The 16,244-nt window shown below is 46.7% G+C and overlaps 2 protein-coding genes across 2 annotated transcripts in view; one reads left to right on the top strand and one right to left on the bottom strand.

The window, feature by feature from the left end:
* The first annotated feature begins 9,686 nt into the window (after positions 1 to 9,686).
* MRPL16 (mitochondrial ribosomal protein L16) lies at positions 9,687 to 14,332 on the top strand. The gene is made up of 5 exons (XM_010843712.1): positions 9,687 to 9,783; positions 9,904 to 10,192; positions 10,518 to 10,583; positions 12,334 to 12,482; positions 13,662 to 14,332. The coding sequence occupies exons 2-5, from the start codon at positions 10,138 to 10,140 to the stop codon at positions 14,145 to 14,147; spliced, it is 756 nt and encodes a 251-aa protein (XP_010842014.1). The 5' UTR covers positions 9,687 to 9,783; positions 9,904 to 10,137; the 3' UTR covers positions 14,148 to 14,332.
* Positions 14,333 to 14,550: 218 nt separating this feature from the next.
* STX3 (syntaxin 3) overlaps positions 14,551 to 16,244 on the bottom strand; it is a 47,239-nt gene continuing 45,545 nt past the window's right edge. The window contains exon 12 of the mRNA XM_010843709.1: positions 14,551 to 16,201. The gene's annotated coding sequence lies outside the window, so the exon portion shown is untranslated. The remainder of the gene's footprint in view (positions 16,202 to 16,244) is intronic.

Genomic DNA, 16,244 nt, shown 5'->3' with positions numbered 1-16,244 from the left:
AACGTCTGTGACCCATGAAAGAAATCTGGTTTTTCATGACCATGATGGTGAGACAGCATTTAAATGTAGGGTGAGGGAAAAGGGGCCCCTGGCTGATATATTGGAAGGTCATTCTGATCTTTTTTTGATTGTTTAACTGACACAGTCTTTTATTCTATAAGGGAAATCTTAAAAAAAACTTTTTATATCTTATACCAAGTACTCCTTTTCAAATCACCTATTATAAACACTGCTGCTGCTAAGTCGCTTCAGTCGTGTCCAACTCAGTGCGACCCCATAGATGACAGCCCACCAGGCTCCCCCGTCCCTGGGATTCTCCAGGCAAGAACACGGGAGTGGGTTGCCATTTCCTTCTCCAGTGCATGAAAGTGGAAAGTGAAAGTGAAGTTGCTCAGTCACGTCCAACTCTTAGCGACCCCATGGACTGCAGCCCACCAGGCTCCTCCATCCACGGGATTTTCCAGGCAAGAGTACTGGAGTGGGTTGCCAGTGCCTTCTCCGATAAACATACACACACACACACAAATACATTCATCCATACATGTGACAAAAATTATTCCATATGAAGCTCCCAGAAGGTTCAGAACTAGATCAATGATGTTATATCACAACTCTCCCCTTCCATTTCCAATATTTATTCTGGGTAAATCACATTTCATATATATTTGATATAATTTATATTTATGCATAATTATATTTAATATTAATATAAATTTAGCATATAATATGTTTCATATATTAAAGGTAGATATATGTCTGTAACCGTGCTCCATAAATAATACATATAATATTTTGGATGTAAAATATAGGTATATATCGATAACCTCACCCTATCTACATATATATATATATGTACACACACACGCACACATGAAAAGTGAAAGTGAAAGTCGCTCAGTCGTGTCTGACTCTTTGCAACCCCGTGGGCTATACAGTCCATGGAATTCTCCAGGCCAGGACACTGGAGTAGTTACAGATCTTTGGGAGGAAAATTTAAGGCAATGAAACTCTAAACTCTGTTTGTTGGAGTCAATATTGGTCAAACTTTCTAGAGAAGAATATGAAAATGTGTATCAGAAGACCTAAGATATACTCAACTTTGACCCCAAAAATGCCCAATTCTGAAATTTATAGGAAGGGGAAAAGCATAAGAGAACACAGATATATAAGAATCAAAACGTCAGCTGGGTGTGACTCAGGGAACTCAAACCCAACTCTGTAACAACCTAGGGGGTGGAATGAGGAGAGAGGTGGGACGTTCAAGAGGAAGGGGACAGGTGTGTACCTATGGCTGACTCATCTTGATGTTTGGCAGAAACCAACACAATCCTGGAAAGCAATTATCCTTCAATTTAAAAATAAACTTTTAAAAAAGGCAGCTGGGACAATTGGAGAATAAGCCTTAGACGTGCACCCTCAATAGACTTCCTAAGGCTGCACCCAGACGTGGACAGACTTAACTGCCGCATCACAGGCCACCCCTCCTGGCATCTCAGAGCAAGCACCTGCCCTCTGGGAACAGTCCGGCCCCCAGGAGAGAAACGTGGCCCACAGGCCCAGGTCCCACCCCCTCACAGCTGTAAGGTAAGTCACAGGATCCCAGACGACGGCCAGGACCGTCACCGTCATGGAAGAAGCCTTCAGGGAGTGGCGAAAAAATGCACTTCCCAGGTGGCGCTGGTGGTAAAGGACCCCGAAAATCCCCTGGAGTAGGAAATGGCAACCTTCTCCAGTATTCTTGCCTGGAGAACCGCATGACAGAGGAGCCTGTTGGGCTACAGTCCATGGGGTTGCGGAGAGTCAGACAACTGACAGGACCTAACGCGCAGGCACGTTTCTTCTACACTTAATTTGCTGAGAGTTTTTACGAGTTCCATCCTTATGTCGGGAAGATCCCCTGGAGTAGGAAACGGCAACCCACCCGTGTTCTTGCCTAGAAAATTCCATGGACAGAGAAGCCTGGCAGACGATGGGGTCTCAGAGTCGGATACGACTGAGTGTGCCCACACACACGACATATCATAGCATTTGTAGCGTGGGGAAGTGGAAGCCCTCTGTGTGTCCAACAATAGAGCAAAATAGGCAAACCCTGTGGATCTATATGATGGGATTCTAAAAGTCACTAAAGTTCACGTTGAATGTAAGTGCTTGATAACATGAAAAGACATCCATGCATAGCCAAGGGAAGAAATTAGACTACACAACACCCCAATATCATCCATCCCAGGGTGTGACAGTGGTTACCTCTGCATGATAGAATGATTAGTGATCAATTTTTGTCTATTTGTTTCTGTTTTCTATGTTTTCTGCATTCAACACATAATAGTTGAGCAGTGAAAAATGGGGGAAAATTGTAGACAAAGATGACTTTGGCACTTCCCTGGTGGTTCAGCGGTTAAGACTGCATACCGCCAATGCAGGGACCACAGGCTCAGTCCCTGGTCGAAGAACTGTTAGTAAGATACCACATGTTGCATGGCACAGCCAAAAAATAAAAGTCAGACCAAGACGACTTTTTCTCAACAATTGCACACACACACAAAGGAAAGTGTGTGTGTGTGTGTGTGTGAGTCCCGCACCCAACATTTGCTCTAATGATTGACATTAAAGGAAAAAGAGGGGCATGGAAGGCAAAAAGCAGGGGTCCTAGGCTGGTTTCATGTACGAAAATCTCATTTTAACTACCTGCCTAGTAACTGAGTGGGCTTCCTAGGTGGCACTAGCGGTAAAGTGCCCGCCTGCCAATGCAGGACACATAAAAGATGTGGGTTCGATCCCTGGGTTGGGAAGACCCCCTGCAGGAGGGCATGGCGACCCACTCCAATATTCTTGCCTGGAGAATCCCATGGACAGAGGAGCCTGGTCGGCTACAGTCCATCTAGTCACAAAGAGTTGACGTGACTGATGCTTCTCAGCACACTAGTGATTAACTGTGTTCATCTGTATTGGCAGGGGTAGGGGACAGGGGAGTGAGGTTGACGATGGGTCTGCTATGAGGAATCACAATTCCACTTTGAGAAAGTACCTTATTTAAATGCAATCTGTATGGGTTTATTTTTGCATAACCGCTAATGCTCCAGACTGCATTCCGGTGTTTCAGTGACTATATTAAGTGCTTTTGTGACCTCTAGTGGTCATGGCTGGTAAAGGCTGAGCTTGCTTCCCACAGGAAGTGGTCAGTTCAGTTCAGTAGCTCAGTCATGTCCAGCTCTTTGCGATTCCATGGACTGTAGCACGCTAGGTTTCCCTGTCCATCACCAACTCCCAGAGTTTACTCAAACTTATGTCCATCAAGTTGGTGATGCCATCCAACCATCTCATTCTCTGTCGTCCCCTTCTCCTCCTGCCTTCAATCTTTCCCAGCATCAGGGTCTTTTCAAATGAGTCAGCTCTTCGCATCAGGTGGCCAAAATATTGGAGCTTCAGCTTCAGCATCAGTCCTTCCAATGAATATTCAGAGTTGATTTATTTTAGGGTTAACTGGTTTAATCTCCTTGCTGTCCAAGGGACTCTCAAGGGTCTTCTCCAACACCACAGTTCAAAAGTAGTCAGGAAGGGGTCAGTTGTGCCTAACTACTTTTGTGAAGATGCAAGGGAAAGAAGAAGGAAGATTAGAGCCAAATACTATCCCCCATTTAAAAATAATATGGAATCAACAAAATGGAAATAAGGGAATATACCTCAATATGATGAAGGCTATATATGACAGTCCTACAGCCAACATCTTACTCAACCATGAAAAGCTAAAAGCATTTCCTCCAAGCTCAGAAAGACAAGGATGCCCATTCTTGTCCCTTTCATTCAACGTAGTATTGGAATCTCTAGCCAGAGCAACATTGTAAACCAATTACCCTCCAATTAAAAATAAATAAACTCTTTTTAAAAAGAAAAATAAATAAAAAACCTACCCTCTCATATTTTCGAAGGACCTAACAATATACCTGGAGGAATAAAACAAATGTGAAATAAAAAAAGAAAAGAAAAGAACAGTTTTAAATTTTATCTTGAAGACCAAGCATGCAAAATGTGCCATAATATTTTTTTGCAGAGTAAAATGCAAAAGTGAAGAACTTGACCAGGTGTATGTAAAAATGTGTAATAAAGTAACAATAATTAAAACTGTGGCACTGGTTTCAGAACAGAGAGACTATGGGAGTGGAGTGAAATATCAGAAGGAGCTCAAAAAAATTAAAATGTGGGAATTTAGTACATTATAAAGTCACATATCAAATGAGGATTTTTCAACTTGGAAAAGAATTATGTTAGAGCCTTACCTCTGTCCCTTATAATCATATGATCAGTCTCAAAAACTCTTAAAATTACTGGTAGATTTTACTGCTTAAAAAATTATAATCATCATGCCTCAAAAAAATTAAAGGACGTACTGAAAGATGAAAAAAATAAAAACTCATACACCTGAACAGGAGTTAATATACACGACAAGCAGCTTTGAATCTGGGAGGAAAAAAATGCACAGTGTGATTGAAACTCAAAACACACAAGAAGCGAATCACACATACAGAAAAACAGACAAAAAGATACGAAACCAAGAAGATGAGAAAAGTTCATCATCTCTAGTAATTTTTTTAAATTGCAAACTAGGGACTTCCCTGGTGGTTGAGTGTTTAAGACTCTGTGCTCCCAAGGCAGGGGGCCCAGGTTCAATCCCTGGTCAGGGAACCCCCGAACGCAGCCAGGTGCAGCCAAAAATAATATGCAAAGTGTGTAACCAGGATGCAAGCAAGGCCACTACGCAGAGCTCAGAGAACGCTATGGGAAATCAGCGACAGCGTAGCCTGCTACTGCTGATCCAGACTCAGTCTGGAAGGCCGTTTTGTTGCATTTTCTCCTCACTCCTTGATTAAAATAAAAAAGTTGTGTTGTCACTTCCAGTCCCAGAAAACATACTGACTTCAGTAACTAAAATGTCCAAAACTGTGTAATAATTGAAACTTGGAATTGCATTTAAAAGTAAGGCTGCTCCCCTCTTCCAGTTTCAGCCAGAGAGAGAGCGGTGAAAACAGAAATGGAGGCAAGGGGAGGGGTCTTTAGTTCTCATTTCTGCACATTTACCAACACTGAAGACCTTTCCTGCCCCTGACCCCTCACCTCTGACCCCTTTGGGATGGCTTACAGTCATGGCACCTGCTAGGAGTTGACCTGTACCCTCCTCTCCCCCTAGTAAAGGTAAGCTGGAGTCCTAACCAGCAATACCTAAAAATGCCTTATTTGGAGCGAGGGTCTTCACAGAGGAAATCAAGTTAAAGTGAGGTAACCAAGGTTATGCCCCAATCCAATAAGATTAGAGTCCTTATAAAAGGTGGGGGTTTGGACACGTGACAGAGAACGTAGAGGGAAAACGGTATGAGGAGACACAGGGAGAAGACGGCCATCTACCAGCCAGCAGAGATGCTTAGAGCAGACCCTTCCCCACAGCTCGGGAGAAACCCATGTGCTGACACCTTGACTTCACACTTGGGCCCCCAGAACAGCCGGGCAGTAACCTTCTATTGTTACTGCCACCATCTGGGATACTCTGTTACGGCATCCCACTGGGTCTGAGACAGTTGTTTCAAGATTTTTTTTTTTTTTAATGTGGATCATTTTCAAAGTCTTTACTGAATTTGTTAAAATATTACTTCCATTTTGTGTTTGGTTTTTTGGCCCAGGTCACATGTGGGATCTTCACCCCCCGACCAGGGATCAAACCCACACCCCTGGCGTTGGAAGGCAAAGTCTTAACCACTGGGCCACCAGGGAAGTCACCCAGGGTACACTTTAAAGTATGGCAAAAGCAATACAATATTGTAAAGTTAAAAAATAAAATTAAATTTAAAAAATAAACAAATAAATAAAGTATACTCTTTCTTCTCGGGGAGTTTCATGGGGTTTTCAGAGGGCACACTCCTCACTACAGAGGACATCGCAGGTGCCTTGATGCGGGCACATCCATCTCTGCTGAACAGTTGACTGTTGCCTGTAACTCTTCCCACTGGCCCTGGCCATCCATCGGTACAACTCCTCTGGCTTCTTTCTCGTCGCCTCTCCAAGGGGTCCTGCTGGCCGGGACACAAGAAAACTGTGCCCTGCACGGGGGCCCCCTTCCGGTCACCCGCATAGTCACACCTTTGACTTGACATCAGTGCAAACGCGGCTACTTCCTTCTACTCTGAAGCCGCAGGCTGCTTTGGTCAGCCTCCAAACACAAACTTCCCCAGTCTTGTGTCAACGAGATGATCTTGAACTGCCTCTCACTGAGCCTCACGGAGCACTTCATCCCTGACCAGCCCGGAGGGAAGTGAAACTCACAGAATATCAACTCTGTCCAAAGAAACCCTTATTGTCATCAGCAGTTTCCCCTGTCTTTTTTTATTTTTCCAGTGCTTCTTACAGACTGGGGCTTCCCTGGTGGCTCAAATGGTAAAGACCCTCCCTGCCTGCAATGCGAGAGACCAGGGTTTGATCCCTGGGTTGGGGAGATCCCCTGGAGAAGAAAAGGGCAACCCATTCCAGTGTTCTTGCCTGAAGAATCCCATGGACAGAGGAGCCTGGCGGACTACAGTCCATGGGGTCCCAAAGAGCTGGACATGACTGAGTAACGAACTACACACTAGAGGAGAGTGAGTAGCTAAGAATAGCAAAGCCAATCCCTATCAGCTCCTTTATATTACTAAATCCAGATTAGGAAGCTCAACTCCTCCATCTGAATTACAGGAATTATCACATACCTTGGGGCCTCAGGCCAAACTGAGTCAGAAGCAATTCTGTTTTAAAGTCCTGTTATAAAGATAACACTGGATGTGGTTTTCCACCTGTCACATTGGCAAAGCTCTAAAAGAATTTTCACAGCCTTTCCCAGAAAGGGTGTGTGTGACAGTCATGCCCATACATTGTTGGTGAAGGCTAGTTTATGCAATTTTATGAGGCAAGGTGATTTTAAATAAATATCCCTTTGATCCAGTGATTTTTCTTCGGAATTTGCCCAATAGAAATACCAAAACAGTACCAAAATGGTATGAATAAGGATGTTTCTTATAGCATGGTCTATAATAACAGACTTGTAAATAACTTGACTAAGCCGCAGTAGGGATTCATTTACTATGGTGAAACCATTCATAGACATACCATGGATCTCGTCTGTAAATTCCAAGACAAAAGCAAGAACAGTAGTTGTCATGGTTCCCTCTTGGTCAAACAATTAGAAGTTGATCCATTCTTCATGCCTGTTGACTCACTCCATGAGAAATGCTGGAAATAACTCCTTTGTAAAACTCTAATAACCCCCCAGGAGTCTGACTGACTCTAATTTAGCTGGAGAGCTCTGGGACATGTGGAGACACTCTCGTGCCTCTCAGGGCAGTAAGGGAGATACTCAGCAGATACACGTGCAATGAAGGGAGACTTCTCTGAGCCTTGTTTCCACCATCATCTACAGAAAAAAGGGACTCCAATACGATAACCTGTGTGTGTGTGTGTGTGTGAGAGCGCTTGGTAGACAGCAGATCTCTCCGGTATGTTCATTATTAATACTGTGTTAGAGCACAGCATGTCTTTAATCTACCTACTTGTTTTTGGCTGCGCTGGGTCTTCCTTGCCGCACACGGGCTTTCTCTGCTAGTGGGGAGCAGGGGCTGCTCCTGGTCGCGTGCGCAGGCTTCTCACTGCCGTGGTCCTCTCGTTGCAGAGCACGGGCTCTAGAAGTTCGGGTTGTAGCAGCTGGGGTGTGACGGCGCAGCTGCAGCTCTCGGGCTCTAGAGCACAGACTCAATAGTTGTGGCGAACGGGCCCAGCTGCTCCGAGGCGTGTGGGATTCTCCCAGGCCAGGGATCAAACCTGTGTCCCCTGCATCGGCAGGCGGATTTTTAACTACTGGATCACCAGGGAAGTCGCCAGTGCATTGTTTTTGTTGTGGAAAAAACTAGGGTACCACTGCCCTTGTGGAAATGCTCTACACCGTATGGAAACTAAATGGATTTATTAAAAAAAAAAAAAAGCTGATATTAACTAGCCCCTTGAGAAGGTTCTGTGGGCTTCCTGAAGTGGAGACTGCATGGTTGTTTATTGCATTATGATATTCTGATTAGAGTCTGATAAGCAAAAATCCAGTATTTTTATTAAAATGAGAGCATGCACATGTGTGTGCACACGTGTGTGTGTGCATGTTCCGTGCGCCATGCGTGTTGTGTTCAGTCAACACCTGGACCTGGGACTGGGCTGCAGATTTGTCATCTTCATCTCTGGAGTTTAAGAAATTAAAAACTGAGGTGTTAGATAATTTTTATACAGATAGGAAAATTATAAATCTCAGTGCGTACTGGCCTGGAGAATCCAGAAACAATGCCTTGTGCCTATACTCTACTCTCTAAAATTTCGAAGTGCTCGCAGAGCACAGATCCCCAAACTTGATTAGGTGTTAGAATCACTGGGAGGGCCAGTTCATGACAGGAATTCCTGAACCTCATCTTTAGAGTTTCTTAATAAGTAGGAACCAGATATTTACATGTTTAACGAAGGCCTGAGGAAAGTCTGAAAACCAACTTTTGGGAGATGCTAGCAAACATTCCAACAAAACTAAGTCTGTCAAGATTCCCTGTTTTGCACCATACTGTATAGTAAATCATTTAATCCCTGAACCTCATTTTCCTACAAACAACTAGCCCTGAACTATCAGAAGAGAAGTGTAAATAAACAGCTGTGAAAAATTTGAGGGGAAAAATAATTTTCTGTGATCCAGGAAGACCTCAGGTCCATGATTCCATTTTTCACACCCTTTATTTATTCTTCTCATATCTCCATGTTAGCTGTTTATATTCCCATCATATCCTCTGTACATAAATTCATAAAGATAGGATCACTGGATTTTCATATTTGTAGCCTCCATTGTACTTAACTCTTACAAAGAAAAAATAGATATTATAGTTACTACTTAGATGCAGAAATATGGGTTAATGTTTAGTTCTTTTAAAACAAGTAACGAGGTAGACGTTTCAGGGCACCAAAAGACTTGAGAGTCCAGTCAACGAGTGCCTGCACTGCAGGTTTATTCTCCACCCAAAACAATATTATACAGCATTCAGCTTGAGACTTTTAAATGCCTGAGCACGTGGGAATCGCCTGCGTTTTGTGGAGAGGCAAGGAGAGCACAGAAGAGCTGCCCAAAATCTGACCCAGGCCGGGCAGCTGGGGGTGGGGGGCAGTTTAACCCTTTCAGAGCTGTTCTTGGGACAGAAATGAGTGGCTGCAATAAAACCCACTAACTCATCTGATACAGATTCAGCGTGCAGTCAAGAAGTATATAAAACTGTGGGAAGGGAGGGTTCTCCCAACAGCTCTGCGAGATTACAGGTTTTACTGTTGCCATTTACGAAATTAATCCTTGGAGAAAGACCACGCGCGGATTTAGCAGGACTTAAGTACAGTAGACTTGGAAGGAAAGTTATGACCAACCTAGATAGCATATTGGGAGAAGGCAATGGCACCCCACTCCAGTACTGTTGCCTGGAAAATCCCATGGATGGAGGAGCCTGGTAGGCTGCAGTCCATGGGATCACTAAGAGTTGGACACGACTGAGTGAGTTCACTTTCACTTTCCACTTTCATGCATTGGAGAAGGAAATGGCAACCCACTCCAGTGTTCTTGCCTGGAGAATCCCAGGGACGGGGGAGCCTGGTGGGCTGCCGTCTATGGGATCGCGCAGGGTAGGACACGAGCGACGCGACTTAGCAGCAGCAGCAGCAGCAAAGCCAGGACGAGGCGCATTCAGTTTCCTGGGAAACGTTAAGGTAATCATGCCTCCGTCGCTTTTTCCCACTGTCCCGGGAGGGAGGAGGGACGAGAGGCGGTGGGTTGCAGTGAACCGCACGGCATCACCTCGCCACGCGCACCCGGCCCTCTCTACGCAGTCCTCCGCTGAGACAGCGTCCGTCCCCGCCGGACCCATATCGGGGCGGACTGCCAGCCCCCGCGGGCGCCAGGCCGGAATCCAGGTGCCGAGCCTCCGGTTTCCTCCACTTCCACCCGGGACTCTCTGCGGCCTGGACCGGCGCGAATGCAACTTCCGGCCCGACGGCGTGGCGGCTGGAGCAGCTTGGGACTAGGCTCCCGGGCGTCGCCTTTGGCGGCCCCGCGCGCGGACCATGTGGCGGCTGCTGAGTGGCGCCCGCGCCCCCGTCCTGCGAGCGACCCTGTCAGGTCAGCTGTCCCCTGTCCCCCAGGCTTCACCCCCACCCCCCCGTCGTGTGTCTCGCATCGCCTGAGGCCCCCTCGCGGGTGCTGAACCGCAAGCGGGCCTGCCGCGCCCTTCGCCCCTCACGCGGAGAGACTCGTGCAGAAGCGTCTGCGCGACGTGGGGTCGCCCCCGAGTCCCCTGCCGGTCCTTCTCGGGGGCCGAGAGCCTCGGGCCTCCCAGAGTGGAGCCCGCGGCCCACAGGACAGCTCTGTCAGGAGCGTCAAGGCGCAGAGCGCGTCAGGCCCTGGGCCTGTCGCCTTCAGGGTTTAATCTGACCTTTCTTTGTAGATTCGTGGGCAGCGCCGCCCGCCCGTGCCGGCCTGAAGACGCTGCTCCCGGTGCCAACGTTTGAAGGTGAGAGCTTATCTGGCTTCTGGTTTATAAGCCTTTCCTGTGATGGAACCTAGCGGGGGGTGGGTCAAGAGCCGGCGTTTCCTTGTGCCCCCATTCCCATTCATCCATTCAGTAGTCATGTGTTGAAGGCACACTCTATGCCAGGCAGTGTTCTAAATGCTAAAATCGTTAATGGATTATCTCCCCTGTGGCCTACCACTGGTGCGAGACCCGCAGCCCCCTTCTCAGCTGCACCTAATCGGCCTCCAATTTAGACTTCTGATGTTTGCTCCAAATGAGGTCACATATGTGCATGTACCTATTGTGTGAGAAGCATTAATTTATTAATATAAAGTCAAGGTAAGCCACAATTTGATAAATCTTACACTTTTTAAAATATATTGGAAATCTCAAAAATAGATGCCTGGACCTCTGAAGGCCTCATCTTGGACACATAACTGTGAAACTACTGCACCCCTGGAGTGCATACAGCCTTGGAGAGGGGAGAAAATGTTACAAAGTTTCTCTGTTGTGTGCTCAGCCCTGTCTGACTCTTCTGCAACCCCTTGGACTGTAGCCCACCAGGCTCCTCTGACAATGGGATTTTTGCCATTTCCTTCCCCAGGGGATCTTCTTGACCCAGGGATCAAACACACATCTCCTGCATTGGCAGGCAGATTCTTAACCACTGAGCTGCCAGGGAAGCCCAAGACACATAGAAATGGCAGGGGGCAGTTTTTGTAGTCCTTAAAGTCTCCTGTTTTATATTTGACTCCATCACAGACCCATGCTTATTTTACTGTGGAAATAACTGTAAATGACTTACAAGTTAATTTTTTTCCATATTGTCAAAGTGGCAATATGTGTCTTTATCAGGTGTACTGTGTGTGGCCTGGGTTTCAGCCCACCTACCTTCACCGGGCAAGCACATGGTAGGATATATACAGCTCTCAGCATGAAATGCCCTTGAATAGAAAGAGCAAAGAGCATTGATCAAAGGAGTACTAGGTTGTAAGTCTCCCAGTAAAAATGTGGCAAGCAGGAGAACTTGGCTACTTTTATGTACAATATAGTATCATACTGTCTGGCTTTGCTGTTTTAACTGGATGGCCCAGATCAAATTATAAAATGTCTCCAGGCCTGAAGTTCCTCTTCTATAAAATGGAGATTAAAAGCACTACCTTCCATTTCTTTATCTGGATTATAGTTATGTGTGTATGTTTGTGTGTTCACTTTGTGATAATTCACATTTTTTATTGGACCCTTTAATATATGTGTGTTAAACTTTTAAAAGTTTAAAAAATTTAAGAAGGAAGCCTTAAAAAAAACAGGGCTGTAAAGTTGTTTTGAAGATTAAATGAGATAATGCATGTAAAGAATTCAGCTTAATTCCAGCACACAAAACATTCACATACACAAAAGATGTTACCTCGTGTTATTTTGTGACTGTCTCATATCTCTATACCTTCCCTAACAGTCCCTTTAGGGTAGGCATTTTAAAAAGGCATTTTGGTTGTCAGTTTAAAACTTTGCTATCTTAAAAGGTTCAAAAACATTTCTATCAACAGCTGTCATAGTCAGAAAATTCCAGTGTCAATGAAAGCACCCACAAGGTAAATCTAACACACTTTTGGAATTGTTGTTGAGTGGTAACTTTAAGGCTTTGACCTGGTGGTTATGAATCTTTCTAGGAAAAAAATGAATCCTTCAACATTGACCGAAGTCAAATCCTTTGGTTTGACTTACTCTTGGTTGTCTGTGCTCCTTGTAGGTGTCTCCATTCCTGAAAAGCCCAAGCTGAGATTTGTCGAAAGGGCACCACTTGTGCCAAAAGTGAGAAGAGAGCCTAAAAACCTGCGTGACATACGAGGTCCTTCCACTGAAGCCACTGAGTTCACAGAAGGCAGTTTTGCCATCTTGGTGAGTTCAGCGTCACACGGCTACAGGACGGAAGCCAGGGACCAAAACAGACTCCTTGGGTTCCTTCTGGTCTCTTCCTCCACAGCTTTCACTAGAACTGCCACCAGCAGCTCTTTAAACTGATTGTGCAGCACCCAGTAAGCATTGAGTCATAAATGTTTTTAACATTTACGAGTGAAAATAATGTAAAAGCAGGAGACGGAAGAGGTTACCTCATTTATCCCATAGTCAGACTGTGAGATCTCCTCAAACCTCTGATCAAGATTATCCATGATTTAGTATGTGGGCTGCTAAGTCACTTCAGTCATGTCCGACTCTGTGCAGCCCCATGGATGGCAGCCCACCAGGCCCCGCCGTCCCTGGGATTCTCCAGGCAAGAGTAGTAGAGTGGGGTGCCATTGCCTTCTCCCAAGTATGTGGGATGTCTAGACATATCCTACTCATCAGGTAGCGCCTGTGAAAACTTGACGTCGTTACCTACACGAATGGCTGTGGACGCCGGTTTAGTTCCCACCAGGCAGCCAGAGGTTTTCAAGTCCGCTTCCCAAAGCCTGTCCAGCCAGCGCCTGCCAGCCTTTCAGCACCTCGGTCTGCTCTGCGTTCCTCTCTCTGCCCAGCCACACTGGCTTCTGCTCAGGCTCACTGTGGGCTTCACATGTGCCATTCCTCTGCCTGGAACGCTCATCTGTTTCCCTTGGCTGGTTCGTTCACTTCTGGCGTTAGCTATAAACATCACCTCCTCAAAGAGGTCTTCCCTGGCTGTCCATTGAAGTGGGTCCACACTTGTTCTCAGTTATTATCATACCCTAGGCTTTTCCTCCACCGTACTGATTTGAATGTATATTTTTACTTTCTCATGGATCATTGAAGCCACAGTTTCCATAAGAGACAAGAATAGCACCCAGGCGTGCTAAGTCGCTTCAGTTGTGTCCAATTCTTTGCGATACTGTGGTCTTTAACCTGCCAGGCTCCTCTGTCCATGGAATTCTCAAGGCAAGAATATTGGAGTGGGTTGCCATGGCCTCCCCCAGGGGATCTTCCCAACCCAGGGATCGAACCTGTCTCTGTTATGTCCCCTGTATTGGCAGGAGTGTTCTTTACCACTAATGCCACCTATTAAAACACAAATGAAGGATATCTAAATTTCCATGTGTTTCTAATGCTTCCATTCACTTCTAGGCACTGGGTGGCGGTTACCTCCACTGGGGGCATTTTGAAATGATGCGCCTGACAATCAACCGCTTCATAGACCCCAAGAACATGTTTGCCTTATGGCGAGTACCAGCCCCATTCAAGGCCATCACCCGCAAGGGTATGGGGCAGCGCATGGGGGGCGGCAAGGGTGCCATCGACCACTACGTGACTCCTGTGAAGGCGGGCCGCCTCATAGTTGAGGTGGGCGGGCGCTGCGAATTCCAGGAGGTACAAGGCATCCTTGACCGAGTTGCCCACAAGTTGCCTTTCCCTGCCAAGGCTGTGAGCCGTGAGACTCTAGAGAAGATACAGAAGGACCAAGAGGAGCGAGAACGGAACAACCAGAACCCCTGGACCTTTGAGCGCGTAGCCACCGCCAACATGCTGGGGATACGGAAGGTGCTGAGCCCCTATGACCTGACCCACCGGGGGCGGTACTGGGGCAAGTTCTACATGCCTGAGCGCGTGTAGTGAGGCTCAGGAGCAGGAATCCGCGCCTTCGTGCCCCTGAGCCAGTCCTTCGGGCCTTTGGGTACCTCTGATGTCCTAACCGAGGAGCAGCATATGAACAGATGCTCTGAAAAACTGTACGTCACCTGTCGGATTCTTTTAAGTACATTATATTAAACTTTGAGCGTTAGCTCAAAATGATGTAACTTCTCATTGGTCACTCAGTGCCTTAAAGGATTAAGAACCAGACCTGACGGACTGGTTCTCGGCGGGAAGAGGAATGTCTTCAAGGCTGAGTCACGTTTCCTTTTCCACCTCTGATACAAGTCAGCCTTTTACACACACACTTCAGGAGCTAGTTTTTATGCCACTTGCCTAGTTACAAACTTTTACTGTTTCTGGAAAAACAGAGAAAACAGCAGTGCACAGAGTAATTGACAACATTTATTTATGCCCAGCTACCCATCTTCTCAGTCACAGAAGGGGGGATGTTGGACAATGTGGCGAGAGACATGCCCTCGCCTTTTAGCGAAAGGAACTGATGGAAAAGCTGAACGCTGTGGTCTTTGCTAGGCGGGAAACCCTCTGCGGATGGAGGGTGTTTGGCTCTGCGTCTGTGTCCCTACAGGTCCTAGCACAGTGCAGGGGCCGCCCGGTAGATCCCTGCTGCTGAATGAGCGAGGGCCTGGGTCATTCAAAGGCCCATGGGCCCAGCTCCGTGTTTGCCTTGAACAAAGTTCATCTGTTTTTCAGAGCTAGCTAGCAGTGGTGGTTATCCTGTATGCAAACCAAAGGAGATACAGATTGATAGAGATATTAAACCGTTTGCTTTGAAAGTGGGCAGAAAACAGCACAGTGACTAAAGTGTCCATTTTTTCACCCCACTTTCTTAAAAAGTTAGACTTGATGGCAGAATAATTTACTTTCCAAAGTACAGACTCGTCTAAGCAGTTGAGTGGTCCTCAAGAATCGCCTACTGTGATTTTTAATGTATTTTTAGTGAATCTCTTGTACAGTAACTAATCACTGAGCTGCACAGGAACACACCTGAACCGTGAACAGAGGACAGTGTTTGGACCCGTTTGTTGTACACGCGTTGCTGGCCAGTGCTGCCCGTGTCAGCTGGCAGCATGAATCAGAAGGAATAGCGACGGGTTCATTTGGCCTTCTGACCTAACATCGTCACCTCTTTGTTAGGGCTCACGGAGCAGTGGTGGTGATGACTGTGGGGCATTCAGTCACAGCATAAACCTGTTTCTTTCAGGGTCCACATTTAATTACAGAACCACAATCCTGGGGCCAGCCATCTCCGCAAAGTAACAGCCTATTGACAACTCTCCTATCCCCACCTCCCGTAGATAAAGGACTTTAAGGTGTATGTTGTAGAAATGGGGGGTGAGGGGGCGCTCCTATACTTTTGTGTAAGTGGATCAACCCACTCTGGGGCATTTTTATAGACTTGTGATATAGATCATTTCCCACTGATGCCTTAAAGTGTTGAAGAATCAAATCCAAGGATTCATCCATAGCAGAAATCAGCATAGTAAAGTGGACAGACAGCAGCTGTAAGTGGCAGGCGCTGTGCTAAGCACTGTGGACACAGCAGTGAGGAGCCATGCTCAGGGCCTATCACTGGACAATAGCCTCAGGGACCGAGGCTCTGAAGAAGGACGGGGACGCAGGGTGGGTCAAAGGTGGGACCCGGAACCGGAAGTGCAGAAGCAGCAGCGCCCAGACCTGGTGACCCCCCGCGGTGAAGCCCTGCCCCCAACAGCTGACGTCAGGGGGCTCCAGCTCCGAGTCCATTTCCTAACCGGTCTCCTTCCTATGCGTTCTCCTCCTCCAACCGCCTTCCTAACCCACCGCAAAGTGCCGTACTCCCTGCCCAGTCGCCCTGCCTGCCGCCCAAGGCCATATTCTCCTAAGTCTCCCTTTGCGTCAGTTTGAATGGGGAGATGGTTGAGGTGCTGTGTCATACGAGGTTTCACAATGGAAAGAACTCGGGAGGAGTCTGCAGCGGCCCCACAGAGGTGGAAGAAGGACTGAGAAAGCAGGTGAGGGTCCATCTGTGAGGGCTGAAAGGACGACAGAAACGGAGGGGAGATCATAGATCACACG

This window comes from Bison bison, unplaced genomic scaffold, assembly GCF_000754665.1.
Source record: "Bison bison bison isolate TAMUID 2011002044 unplaced genomic scaffold, Bison_UMD1.0 scf7180017864185, whole genome shotgun sequence".
NCBI classification, from domain to species: Eukaryota; Metazoa; Chordata; class Mammalia; order Artiodactyla; family Bovidae; genus Bison; species Bison bison.
The sequence above is the reverse complement of the archived record's forward strand: the minus strand, read 5'-3'. Positions and strand labels throughout refer to the sequence as shown.

Bases quoted from the DNA above. Each gene is read 5' to 3' on its own strand.
- MRPL16 (XM_010843712.1), top strand. From the start codon at position 10,138: ATGTGGCGGCTGCTGAGTGGCGCCCGCGCCCCCGTCCTGCGAGCGACC. The intron at 10,193-10,517 runs GTCAGCTGTCCC...CTTTCTTTGTAG, and splicing joins CCTGCGAGCGACCCTGTCAG to ATTCGTGGGCAGCGCCGCCC. The intron at 10,584-12,333 runs GTGAGAGCTTAT...TGCTCCTTGTAG, and splicing joins CCCGGTGCCAACGTTTGAAG to GTGTCTCCATTCCTGAAAAG.